The sequence below is a fragment of the Glycine max genome, chromosome 5 (assembly GCF_000004515.6).
Source record: "Glycine max cultivar Williams 82 chromosome 5, Glycine_max_v4.0, whole genome shotgun sequence".
NCBI lineage: Eukaryota > Viridiplantae > Streptophyta > Magnoliopsida > Fabales > Fabaceae > Glycine > Glycine max.
The window spans coordinates 780,978-794,883 of NC_038241.2; the positions used below are offsets into that span (position 1 = coordinate 780,978).

Genomic DNA, 13,906 nt, shown 5'->3' on the forward strand with positions numbered 1-13,906 from the left:
TCTCCTGCTAACCATTCCCCTCTTGACATTATCTGAGTAGCCAGAAAAGGAAAGGCCCACAGGCCACTTTCCAATATATAATATACATATACATATAAACTATATAAAGCTACCATATACAATAATCGGAAAGTGATTTTTGAACAAGGTGAGTTTCCTCTTCTTTGCCTTTCTTCTGTTTCCCTTTCCAATTTCCAAGAGGCACATAACCCATGTTCTTGTTCTGTACAGAATATATTCTCTGAGTGACTTGTATGCTAAAGGGTGTTATGCTAAAGGGTGTTATGCTATCTAATCTCAGTACAATTATATATGAGTTTGCTATCATGTGCCCAGTCTTACTTTCAGAGTGTTCTCTAAAGCTGTTGTTACGTTTACAAATTAAGGAGTCAGGGAATTGTTATTGCACTACTATGTTCTAAAGGTGGACAAAACAGATGGAAGATTGATGCTGGCATTATGCATGAGCCACGAGGTATATGTTCTTCTCATGTTTAATTTCCAAGATAACTCAACGTCTTATATAAGCATTTTTATGCCAGGATGAATTGTCTGAAGAGCATGTCGTTTCTGGGTGATTCTAGAATTCATTACAACTAGAAAAGCCAGAGAAACTAGCCTGCATGTCTATATAATTAAGCACTTACATGTCCATGTATTTTTCAATAACTACTTGCTGCAAATACTAGTTGTTCTAGTTTCATGGCAAACGGAATTTTATGGCTATTAAGGGTGCGTTTAAGTAAACAGTAGTAATTAATAAGTTTCTATTACATGAAAGCTTAAGTCATAAATTTGGGTATAAAACTTATAGAAATGTGTTAAAAAGAACTTACTTTTGATAAACTTCACCACAAAACTTCACCATATTATTTGGGAGAGATTAATATGGTGGATGAAAAATCATTCATGAACCAAATAGAAAAGAAAATTCAGTGAAGCAGCCGAAGGAAGAAAGATAGAAATTGTACAAATAAGAAAAAAGAGAGCCTTTATCAGTTTATTGGCACGCATGATCATTAGGTTGAAGCAAATCGTGACAACTTTAAAATAAACAAACAAATGATTATGAATTGCCTATAAATAATTTGTTATAAAGAAAATACAAACAACAAAATATAATCAGTAGTTACTTTTTTTTTTTTACACATAGTCAGTAGTTACTTGATCACTTCATTGTGGGAGATGTATAGTTTGATATATTTTGGTTTGACCTCACCACAAAGATAACCAAACCAATTGACTAACGAAATGAAAAGATTTAATTGCGAGTAGAGTAATATTCAATTTTTTGTCAGAAACTAAGGTTTTAACTTAGTTTTCCTTTTCTCTTCTATCCAACCCCTCCCTCCTCTATTTTCATTTTAGCCGCAAGGGAAATATTTATTCTTGATTAACATGTTTAATATAAATGGCATGTCAAATATGTAATGTTATTGTTAAATTCCTACTGTGTTCGATCTTTTATCATTTTTTCACCTTTATGTTAACTTTTTTGCAAAGTACGAAACATAGTTAAGGAATGTAAATTTGCAGATTTTAGATGCCTCTTAAAAGTGATTCTTTAATTTCTTTTTTAAATTAAAAAAGAATCTTTAATATTTTGCATCATCTAATGTGCTCTAACAAGATAGCGGAACATTGAGAAGGTCATTGTTTATAAATCCTGAGATGCAAATAAGATTACTTCCTTAATATGGTGGTCTTTTTACTAGATGTGGATACCAGAAAGGAAAAGCATTCACTGTATTCAGATAGATGGTCCAACACTTTGGATACTTGCAATATGCTGGGGGAACTAGTTCATTAAAAGTGGGGTCCTTTCTTAACATCTTCAAAGCATATAAACAAAAAGCTAGCTTAAAGGAACCCGAGAATATTTTATAATAGGGCACAGTGAGAAAGAAAGAACATATATATGCTTTTTAAGTCAACATCCACGTTCTAAAGTTGCTATTAGGTAAGTGAAGGTCTCAAAAAGATAATGAAGCACTAAGCATGATTTGAAATTTAGAATTCCATCCCAATTTTAGAGGTCAATAAGTAATCAAGACACTACTACTCATGCCCCGGCAACAAATTAATTAGTAAAAAATCATTATGGTTGATTTGTTTGAAATTCAGTTGTAACATCTATGCTTTCATGTGGTGCATTAGATTCTTGCATGTTTAATTGCTTCCTTGCTCAGAGCTTATATGTTTAATCGTGACTGGAGGTTAGGCTGGATTTTGAATTAAACTTCCTACATTAGTGTTGACGAGTCTAATGTTCATGGTGATCCTTGACTTGGGTCTGAATTCTCTGCCTGATCTATGAATTATGAAAAACATTCTTTGGACCACACCAACAGTTGCAACTCAATAAAATAGATGTTCCCCACCAGCACACAATGTCTCCCTCTCTCGCCTTTTCACTCTCTTTCACACACCGTGTGTGACAAAATATAGAAGCAAGTTGTCATGAACACTTGCATTGGTGAAGTAACAAGGGAAAGTTTGGGGGGCAAGGGTTCACATAGGGCCTTCAAGCTTAATTATCTCAGTAACGAATATGGAAAATAAAATATATGGATTTCATAACCTTCTTGTCAGTACATCTAGCAAGAAACAATTACAGCCGGATATCCATATTACTTCCTAATGAAAAAACAATGCTATGATTCTAACAGAGGCCTTCATCCATGATTTATCTAGAACTTGACATAGGAAAAGCAAGAGAGAATGTTGTAAGGAAAAGAAAGACGCCAAAGGAGAAATCAGTGATATTGCAGGTCTTGTGAAATTTCTTGTTTCAGTCAGCACCACCTGAAACAGAAGAAATAAATGTGTCATTGGAACTTAGATTAATTAGCATGTTTTAGAAACATCTTGAACATATATTTCAAAAAGAACAGATGAAACAACACTAAACTTTTCTCACCATAATCCCTTGGCATTTTGCATTTATAGCATTCTGTCCTGCTAGCATAATTATGCACTCCACATCCATGTCTGTTACATTAGAAAAAGGAAAATAAAGGTGAAATACTTTGAATTAGGAAGAAATTAATTTGGATTACAAGTATTTGTATCTTAGTTCATTTTTTGGGTTGAGTGTCATAAAATAAAGTAAACTGAACTCTTTTATATTGGCCACCATCCGTACTGTAATTATTTACATGGTCCTAATTCTCCATCTCAACCTTTTCTACTGGCTTTGGCCTAAAAAAATTCTGCAACTTTTGTTCTTATCGTGTCACTATACGTGCCTATGTGCAAGACTGAGTATAATTCTGTTTCTCTGGAGGAAGAAAAAGAGATTGCACCATCTATATATGAAAATGCAGCTTTGTTGTGTACAACAATTACATGCTATTAAATTACATTGTTTAGATTTTATGATAGTTGGGCGGGTTGTCTAACTTAACGCATTGTTGGACAGGTAAAAATGGGGTTAAACAATCTCATCCTAGATGATCGGTGAAATTAAGCAATTGTACCAACCATCATAAAATACATAAAGACAATTGCACCAATCATCTAGTGTGAGGTTAACCCCGTTTTTACTTGGACTAGTTGGACATATAGGTGATATGTAGTTGGTGTTTGTAGACATAATTAAATGCAGGCTCTTCATTGAACTGAAGCAGCTCAAAATGTGATGATAATGTAGGATAAAATAGAGATACTATTTTGAGTACTGAAAATATGATGATAATGTGAAAAGGACCTTGGGCAAAGCCAGTCTCCAGTCTTCCATCCTGGGGGGAAAGTGTCAGATCCATATCCTCCAGAGTTGTTGCCATATCCTGAAGAGTAATCATCTTTCATTGAGCCACATCTGTAGCAGCTTGATCGATTCGCATAGTTGTGAGCTCCACAGTTGCAAAACCAGTCCCCTGGCAAAGCTTCAGTCCTGTTGTATCTGTAGGTTGAAGGGTCAGGTCCCCCATACTTGGGGTATCCACAACTCTGGCATGCTTCCCTCTTCTTGAAATTTATGTGTTCGCAAACACCACACATCCAATCTCCCCCAGACCAGCTCATTTTCCTGATCAATATACACACTTGAGTTTGTAAATTATAAGAATTTTTGGTTCCATGATCCATCAATTCTCAGTGCAACCAGATAAGGACTATATGTGCAAGTAGCCTAGTTACACAGCAATGAGAAATATTATTAGTCCTTGTTTTATGCATTATGAATTATGACTTATGGCCCTAATTTCTATTAAAGGCATGCAATTTTTTATCCATATATAGGCTATTTGCATAAGGAACTACTGTCTTGGGTGATAGAAGACTCTGTCAAGATAGCATAGCAATCTTGTCAAGTTTTCTACTGTACTTAATATTAATCTATTTCATAGGAGTTGAACCATGAGTTTCCAACACACTGCATTAACAAAGAAAGATTACACACAACATCCGCCTATAAGAAATTATTTTTAAGATGCCAATGACGAGTACAGAAACAAGGAAACATACCTTTCAAGAAGAATTACGAATACTAGAAGTGTCACGCGAGTAATGATTTGCTATAAAAGTATGTATTGTAGTTTTAAAATAGCTTGTGAGTGAAGATGGTGAGTGTGTTGTTGCTTGTGTTATGAGGCTATATATACTGGTTGTAAGTCCTATTGTGGGGGACATGACATGAATGCCAGTTTTCTTCCCTGGTAATCTGGAAATGGTTTTCCTCATCACACGGGAATCTAAATAAAAGAAGAATTTACTAGAAGACGTGAATAAAAATTTGTACTGCCTTCTCTTGTTATTCTTAGAAATGGTGGACAATAATAGTGTATGCATTATGCATACACGTTTTTTTTTTTTTCTTTTGGCCCATCTTTACGTGATTCCTATGCATTATTGAGAGGAACATATCCAGGGTAAGCAAAGGCTATATGAGGGGAAGGTTGTTATGTGGTTGGCTGCAAATCTACTATAGAATCCTATATCCCCTTAACCCCACCTACAATATGAGCTCATCCAACCCAAGTCACATTTATCTGATCCATGCATAATAAGACTCTGTACACACATCCAACTTGTAATTTGTGAATAAACCTTCACAGGGTAGGCTTATGCAGTGCTGTGCTGGACAGTGTCTGCGCAGTTAAAAGGGGGAGTAGTGACTAGTGAGAGTGAAAATATTATGGGGAATTGATTCCAAGCTCATGCACATCCATTTCCATGTTCTTTCCTTTGTTTCAATTCCTTTAGGACAATAATTGAAATGCCATTCGAAGATTCATATCCAATGCCAATTAATACTTTGTTTTCCTTCTTTACATATGACTCACTGTACCAAACACATGTATTGATTTCACGGTGACATGAACTGAATTTTTATACACTTAAACAGATGTTTTTCACAGGTGGGCTCATACCATTTTTTCTTCTTCTAAACCATAGGTATAATTCATGGGAGATAATCATGTTGGAGCAGAATAAGACTACTATGGGTTAACACAGCTGCATGACTTCTGACTAAGGTGGAACAATCCCACAGCAATTAATACCTTTGCTTGATGGTGTGCGCTTGCACCATTAGTTAAGAATAAGCAATAACATCTAAAATTGTCTTTCGTCCTATTTTTCTTTTTCTATATTCCTATAAATTTTTTATTGTATAAGAAAGTGCTAAGAAAAGTATGCGGCGGCTCGACGCTGGAAAAAATCGACAGGTAAGGTGAACCTACTTATCTAGGTTTCAAAAAAGTGCTACAGCGGAATCACTCTTTTGGACCTCTAAACTAAAAATTTACATTCGAGTGGCAGGAATGGATCTAGAGTGATTATATTTATTCATTTTTTTTTCTACCTAATTTTCATCACATTTTATTTTTATTTATTTCTTAATTTTAAATCATATCTCTTATCATATTTATTATTTTCTCAAGAAAAATAATCATCTTTAAAGAAAAAACAAATCTATTACTTTTTTTTCTTTCTTTCTATTTTCTCTCTTCTCTTCGTCCCAAAATGAGATTGAGCATCATATTTTTTCAAATAGCATAAACGTTAATAAAAAAAAAAAGCTTAGAAGACCAAATATTACATGTTCCTTCATTTTCATGACGTTAATCATGTAAAGTAGTTGGTATACTTTTGCTTATCTCTTTTTTTTAACTGACTTTCGCTTATCTCTGAATAATTTGACATAAAAAAATAATATTTGATGTTGCATGCATAATTTCTGCATTTTCTTAGACACATCTCTTTGGTTACTTCACTCTCTGTCGCTATGTCTCTATCTTTATTCCTCCAAAATATCTAAAAAACAAACTATTTCAAAAAGCATAAATGAATACTTATTAAAGTCATATGTAAGATTTGTATATCACAGAGATTCTATTGTTTTTTTAATTTCATTTCCTTATTTTTCACTTTCACTCAGCCCTTTGTTCAACGACTCATGTTTTTCCCGCGGGGAGAAATCACATTTGCATACCATTTAACTTTTCATGAAGTGAATTTATTTTAAAGTGTACAAATAAAATGTTATAATGCATTTTTAATGAAATGGAAGATATAAACATTTTTTGTTTGGATTACCATGATATCAAAGCAAAATATTCATCAGTTCTACCGATAATTAATCTTCATCAATAAATCTAATTGATCATTTCTAATAATTTTCTTTTTTTCCTCACATTTTTTTTTACTCCACATTACTTCAATTTGATATTTTCCATAAAGAAATCAGTATCATTTGAACCAATAAATTATTAGTAGATATAAATACTTTTATTTGTGCATTTAAAAATAGTAATTTAAACTATTACCTTGCATATATCATACAAATGGGGATAATTAATTTACCAATTCATTCGGCTTAAATTTATGGATTGTTTAGGTTAAAGGTAGTAGAAAAAGGGAGAGATTTAAATAAAAAAAATATTAAGGCAAAATTAATTAAGGAAGGAGATATTTGGATTCTCTTATTTTCTTTTTCTTTTTGTAAATTTTTTAATCAAAGAAAAGCGATTAAAATTTTTCTATTCTCCTTAAATTTTAACCAAACAAAAAATATAATTTTCTTTTGTCTTCCTTCCATTAAATTCAAACCAAATAAAGAAACTTAAATAATTAGTTATCTTTATTTTTCCCTCAACTAGTTATTATATATGGTTATTTACTATCGAGTAAGTAAATCAACTTATTTTTTGTTTATAGAAATGAAAGATGATATTAAGAAATTAATAATAATGTAATTGAGTGTGATTTTCTTGACAAGTAAATTAAATAGTATGAGTTATTTAAGTTTAACAAATGATTTAAAATGTAAATTTTAAATATGTAATTATGGTAAATATTTAGAAAGAAATGAGAAGATTTTAGTTGTGGAGTGGACTACGTGGCTTGGCTGACATGGCTTAAATGGTGGAATCCACCGATAAGGAGGAATCCTAATCGCTTATTTTCTCTACGACAAGATGAATATTCCGCACATCAAATAAAACCACCACTCTCAACTCAAAAGGTTGCTTTTTAGACTTTGATGAACAATATCAGCATCGCCACAAATTTAAGAAATTTTAACAAGCCACATCTAAGACTATTAAAAATTATATAAATGTTATGCGTCACACCGTGATGAATATATCGTTTTCTGAAAACCTACAAAATATTGTGGTCAGAGGTAAATAAATCTACCAAATCATACAAATAATAAAGTACCAATATGAATATTGTTTTTAAACGAGGAAGTTAAACTACTGGGATGGGGGTTGATTAACGTCCACCCAAAATGAGATAGATTGGGATCCACAGAATAAAGAAGAAGAAAATAAAATAAATAATAGACATGATAAAAATGAAAGAAAAATATAAAAAGATGAATGGATTGAAAATAAGATAGAAGAGAAAGTGGGTGAATATTCATAATTTTTCTTTAAATACGAAGATACAAAAATCATAAATGCTAGTACATGAACAGCTAAAACTTCACAAGTTTAAAATCAAGAAAATGATGCTGTAAATTGATAATTTCATTCCATTTAAAAATAAACTCTGAATCTCTCTACTCAATTAAAACCATTTTCATGAAATTTAAGATTGATCGAATCTTCAAAAAGTAATCAAGAGTTATTTATTTAATCCCTTGATTTGTTTGAGCTATTCCAAAGTAATTAATCCCATAGTTTTCAAAGAGATCAAGGAATTAAAATAGAAGTTAAATTCAAAAAGCGACCACCCAATTGATTACATCCGTTCCTACATGTAATATCAAAATGGATCATCTTATACAAAATTCAAATATGATAAAGTCATGTGTTTAAATATTTTATATCTCTTTCTTAGACATGAGACCCATTCCGAATTGAATCAAGGACGTTATCTTTAGACGGAATGCCAGATGCATTAATTTTTTAAATTGATACATTAACTTAAAGTTAGTCAAAAGGTGGCCCAAGTCATTAAAGAAAGTTTCAAGAGTATTTTTATAAACTGTGAAATTCTTTTTTTTTTTAATTTCTTGAAAGCTATTAGTTAATTATGAGATGAGTCGTTATCATGGACTATAAAGGGATTTTTGATGATAACATATTAGGTAGTATGTGACCATTAAGTAACTATAGTTCTAATAAATTTTTAGATAATATATTTATATTTTTCAATTTACCTAAAAAAATTAATAATACTTGTTTATGTATATGTATATAAAAATGAGTAGATATCATAAGCCACTTAATAATTTCTTTTATTTCATGAGTGAATTAATCTAATACAATAAAGATTAAGACCATCTTGATGAGACAACATAAGGTAGTTTGGAATCATCATATGATCATGGTCTTGACCAATTTTTGTACAACATATACTTATGTTTTTAATAAATTTACCAAAAAGAATCGATAATACTTAAGTATGTATCATCTACAAATTAGTAGGAACCCATAGTGATTCTAAACCACAACAATTTCTTCGATTTCACAAGCGCGTTTGCCTAATGAAAGTCTAATTTGTACCACTGACATAGTGATTCTAGTCCCTTTGCCCAAATGTTGTTAGAGATTCTATTTATGTGATTACCAAATTACAAGTCACTTGCATGATGACTCACTTTGATTATGCATTCTTATTACCAGACATCCTACCGCATCTATCATTTTTCTTTAAAAAAAAAAAAAAACACTTGTTCTGATGACGTTTGGAATGATGTTTGGAAATAAGGACCAAAAGAATATTTTTTTATTTTAAAATTAGATGGACTAAAATAATCAAATTTTAATTTAGAGGACAACAATCAAACTTATCCCAAATTTAAAGAATTAAATGCATATTTAAGCCAGTTTTTTTTTTTTACTGGAATTTAAGCCAAAAGTTTATTAGAATTTACATTTGGAATACGTTGCAAATCACAACAGAAATGCATTATTAACACTTTTTAGTAATTTTCTTTTACTATTTTGTATTCTTTAACCATTGTATTTGCCTAATAGGTAATATGATGTTATAAAAAGAGAAAAGTAAAGAAAAATACTGTTAATTAGGTGTATACGCTGTACATGTATATATTCATACATCATACAAGGAATAGGATTTTGTAGTATGAAAAAATCTTTTTCCTAAAAAAATATGGATGTCTGAAAACCTCCATTTACATCTCTGGCTTTTTCTTTTCTTTCAGGGCATCGTCCCTCGGTTCTCTTTGAAATAATTAAAATGCTAAAAATGTTCTGTGTACCTGAGTGATGAGAGTAGTGCATATATACGTAAAATGGGGTGATATATACAATATAACAGATATTCAAAAAATAACATGAAGGCAATGTTACCTTAATCCCAGGCTTTTCAGCATTTGTAACCAACACAAACGAAACTCAACGAACTATCCATTGTTCCCTCATTTTTATATACTCTTATCTTGTTTACCAAAAAGGAACCGGCACCCCTCTTCTGCATTTTTTCCACCCTTCTCCATGCCGGTTTCAATGTTTCATCTTTTTTCATTCAACAGCTAGGGTCTACCTTTTTGGTGCTAATCTTTTGAGCTTAATTTATTTTTTTGTCCCTTCTTCCTCCTGCTTCTTTTGCTGGATTACCATTCATTTTCTTGGTTGGCCTTGTTTGCACGTGATTAATGCTTCTTTATGATTAATTCATGCTTCCCCAACATGCAGCCCCCTGCACTTTGCATATAAGAAGCCAATAGGGAGCAGCAATTCATGACCTGATTTATTGTCTTCTTGTCACTTCTTTCATTTTTTTAATTTGGCGAAAATAAATAAAATGAATAAACGAGAAAAAGGATGTAAAAAGAAGAACACTAGAATAGAATAAAAATGAATGTGGATAAAAAAAATGTTGAACAAATATCTACCACATAACAACTACTCCTCGCAGCATTGCCTCGCTTGGATATGTTCCTCTCAATAATGCATAGGAATCACGTAAAGATAAGCAACAAAACGTGTATGCATGCACTATTAATACCCTTTTTCTCCACTTTCAATATTAATAACAATGGTCTTAAGGTTTAGCAACCAATATTTCATAAATGTTATTTATCATCATGAGATTTTTTTAACTATTTTTTAGTGTTTTCTACCTTACCCTTTTTACAAGGTTAAAATCATGCATTTTTTTCTCCTCATCAATGCCTCTGGTTCTCCTCACTATACGTATCGAATTCACTTGAATTGATTTTCTATCATATTTTTCTTGATAGATATCATAATAAATATCTTAGCTTCCTATATATAATCATAATGTATTACTTTTTTTTCCCATAATAATCATAGTATAAAAAAATTATATTAAAATAATTGTTATTTTAAATTTTAGTATAATATTAATTATTTTTTTCTTTATATTCCTTATAATATTAATGATATAGGTAACAAAAATTAAAAATAAATTAATGATGATAAGGTTAATTTTATAAAATTAATATTTTTTTCATCTATTTATTAATTTTTCTTTAAAATGTATAAAACAATCTAAGATAACAGTTATGTGAGTCAAATAATTAATATACAGTAATGTTTTTCTACACATTTCCATACTTCAACAGCCAACAATTTAATTATTATCTATCATTCTATCCTCTTTAGCTTCTTTTACCTTTTCATCTCAAATTCTACAATAGTAAATTAAATTTTGTTCATTCTCTTATATTTCCAATCCTTTCATATTATAGTCTGATCCTTGTGAAGCATTGAGAAAATTATAAAAATAGTTAGCCTCATTTTTTTATTAATTTTTATTTATAACCAAAACTCTTGATTTCTTTTCTCTACTTTTGTCAAGTTTATATATTTTATGTTCTCCATTATATCCCAAAATTTTGCTAAAAGTCCGGTCCTTTAAAGGTTTGGATCGATTGTCCCTCATTTACAACTTTTCCTATTTCATTTCTAGCCTTTTGATAACTTACTCTATTTTCAGCATTATTGCAATCATGCAGGACCTTAAAATACACTCTTTTTTATTCTTATACTTCCCAGTTCTTAACACATATATTCATAATATGGCAATAGTATGCCATTGAAAAAGATTACTGATCTTTCCAGCCATTTGTAAGAATTACAATAGAATAGGTGCAAACTTTTATATACGCCTTCCAGTAATTTCTACATTTTACCGGGGAATGAAGAGACATTTGTGCCACCACAATGGGTCTTACAAATAGTATATTAAGTCTCACAACACAAGCAACAGACTCACCATCTTGACTCGCAAGCTAGCTATTCCAAAACTAAGTACTACTACTATATCAACAAAAAATCATTACTAGCGTGATACTTCTACTGTTTCATTGTTCTTAAAAGGTAAATTTCTTGTTTCCATGCTTGTCATTGGCATCTTAAATAATATCTTATTATGTGTAATCTTTCTTTGTTAATGCACTGTGTTGGAACCTCATGGTAGTAGGGTAGAAAAAATTGACAAGATAGCTATGCTATCATGACAGAGTATTCTATCACCTAAGGCAGTAGTTCCCTATGCAAATAACCTATCCATGGATAAAAATTTGCATGCCTTTAGTAGGGTCATAACTCATAATGTATAAAACAAGGACTAGTAATATTTCTTATTGCTGTGTGACTAGGCTACATGCACATATAGCACTTATTTGGTTGCAATTAGAATTGATGGAACAAAAAATTGTTATAAATTTACAGCTTCAAGTTTGGATATTGATCAGGAAAATGAGCTGGTATGGAGGAGATTGGATGTGTGGTGTTTGCGAGCACATAAATTTCAAGAAGAGGGAAACATGTCAGAGTTGTAGATACCCCAAGTATGGGGGAACTGACCCTTCAACCTACAGATACAACAAGACTGAAGCATTAGCAGGGGATTGGTTCTGCAACTGTGGAGCTCATAACTATGCCAGTAGATCAAGCTGCTATAGATGTGGTGCAATCAAAGATTATTACTGTTCAGGATATGGCACAAAATCTGGAGAATATGGATCTTACACTTTTCCCCTAGGATGGAAGAATGGAGACTGGCTTTGCCCAAGGTCAGTTCATATTACCATCACTTTTTCACTACTCCAAATAGTATCATTCATTCTTACCCTACATTATTTATCATCACATTATCAGCTGCCTCACACTTCAATATAGAGAGCCTGCATTTAATTTGAGACTAGAAATACTGACTACATGTCACCAACATACATTCCAAACTATCATAAAATGTGAGCAATGTAATTTAATAACATGAGAGAATTTGGACAAAAGGTGCATATTTGAGATGGAGAATTAGGACCATGCCAGTAAATACACAGTACCGATGTTGGCCAACATGAAAGAGTTCAGTTATTTTTGTTGCACACAAGAAAAAAAAATGAAATATGATACAAATGCTTGTATCCTAATTAATTAGTTTCTTCCTAATTCAAAGTATTTCACCTTATTTTCCCTTTTTCTTATGTAACAGAATCGGCTGTGGAGTACATAATTATGCTAGCAGGACAGAGTGCTTCAAATGCAAAGTGCCAAGGGATTTTGGTGAGAAAGTTTAACTTCTGACGTTTCAACTGTTATTTGTTGAAAATATTGTATAGATGTTTATTCTTTTTTTAAAAAAAAATACTATTTAACCTCAATTCCAATGATACATTTATTTTTTCTGTTTCTGGTGGTGCAGAATGAGAAGAAATTTCAGAAGACCTGGAATATGAATCATTTTCCCCCAACATCTTTCTTCTCCAAACAACATTCTATCTTGCTTTCTCTACGTCAAGCTCTTAGAAAGTGTCAAGAAGGATATTATTGCTTCTAATCGCTACAATATAGTCATAGCATTGCTTTTTCATTTGGAAGGAATAAGGAGATTATTGCTTATAATCGCTAGATGTAGTGACAAGAAGCTTATGAAACCCGTATATCTTGCTTTCCATATTCATTACTGAGATAATTAAGCTTTAGAACCCACTTAACACACGAGACATCATGTTTTTTATTTAGTTATAAAGCCTCAGTGACTCAAAATTCACTCATCATAGCTTTTGTTGATATGTCACTCAAATAATCTCTTGTCACTTCTTTGTCATTATTGTTTTATGGCCTCAAAACTATTAACATTTTTTTTTTCTTTTATAAAAGTATCTTTATTATTATACTTTTTATTATTCTTTAATGCACAGTAACAACCGACAAGTACGCCTTTTATTATTGTGAATATAATATAATTAAGATTTTATGATTTTTTTTTCACACATAGGATCAAAATAGAATATTTTAATGTATTGCAGAGATGGAAATGTTATATTATCCCTATATTATAATAGTTCTATATCTCTATTAAAAAATGTTCTATATAAAAATATTGTAAAAAAAACTTATTTGTAACTTCATCATAAAACTGTAATTTTTAAAACTAAATGACTTATATTTTGGTTGGCGAAGATATTAGTATGAAATATCTATTAATTTTATTAATTACCTGATTGATTATCTTT

General features: G+C 31.2%; 2 protein-coding genes and 1 long non-coding RNA gene across 3 annotated transcripts; 2 read left to right on the top strand and 1 right to left on the bottom strand.

Moving 5' to 3' along the window:
- The first annotated feature begins 52 nt into the window (after positions 1-52).
- On the top strand, positions 53-5,789 carry LOC121174939 (uncharacterized). The gene is made up of 2 exons (XR_005891679.1): positions 53-475; positions 5,398-5,789. It is a non-coding gene; the product is annotated as an uncharacterized lncRNA (long non-coding RNA).
- On the bottom strand, positions 2,555-4,711 carry LOC100780120 (zinc finger Ran-binding domain-containing protein 2). Its single transcript, XM_003524490.5, has 4 exons — positions 4,468-4,711; positions 3,710-4,030; positions 2,921-2,991; positions 2,555-2,805 (listed from the first exon to the last, which is right to left on the bottom strand). Exons 2-4 carry the CDS (start codon positions 4,024-4,026, stop codon positions 2,792-2,794), a joined length of 402 nt encoding a protein of 133 aa, XP_003524538.1. The 5' UTR covers positions 4,027-4,030; positions 4,468-4,711; the 3' UTR covers positions 2,555-2,791.
- A 6,348-nt stretch (positions 5,790-12,137) lies between the features above and the next one.
- Positions 12,138-12,967, top strand: LOC100812750 (zinc finger Ran-binding domain-containing protein 2). The gene is made up of 2 exons (XM_003525613.2): positions 12,138-12,460; positions 12,883-12,967. The coding sequence occupies exons 1-2, from the start codon at positions 12,144-12,146 to the stop codon at positions 12,965-12,967; spliced, it is 402 nt and encodes a 133-aa protein (XP_003525661.1). The 5' UTR covers positions 12,138-12,143.
- The last annotated feature ends 939 nt before the right edge of the window (positions 12,968-13,906 follow it).

Bases quoted from the DNA above. Each gene is read 5' to 3' on its own strand.
- LOC100780120 (XM_003524490.5), bottom strand. From the start codon at position 4,026: ATGAGCTGGTCTGGGGGAGATTGGATGTGTGGTGTTTGCGAACACATA. The intron at 2,992-3,709 runs GTCCTTTTCACA...CTAATGTAACAG, and splicing joins GGAGACTGGCTTTGCCCAAG to ACATGGATGTGGAGTGCATA.
- LOC100812750 (XM_003525613.2), top strand. From the start codon at position 12,144: ATGAGCTGGTATGGAGGAGATTGGATGTGTGGTGTTTGCGAGCACATA. The intron at 12,461-12,882 runs GTCAGTTCATAT...CTTATGTAACAG, and splicing joins GGAGACTGGCTTTGCCCAAG to AATCGGCTGTGGAGTACATA.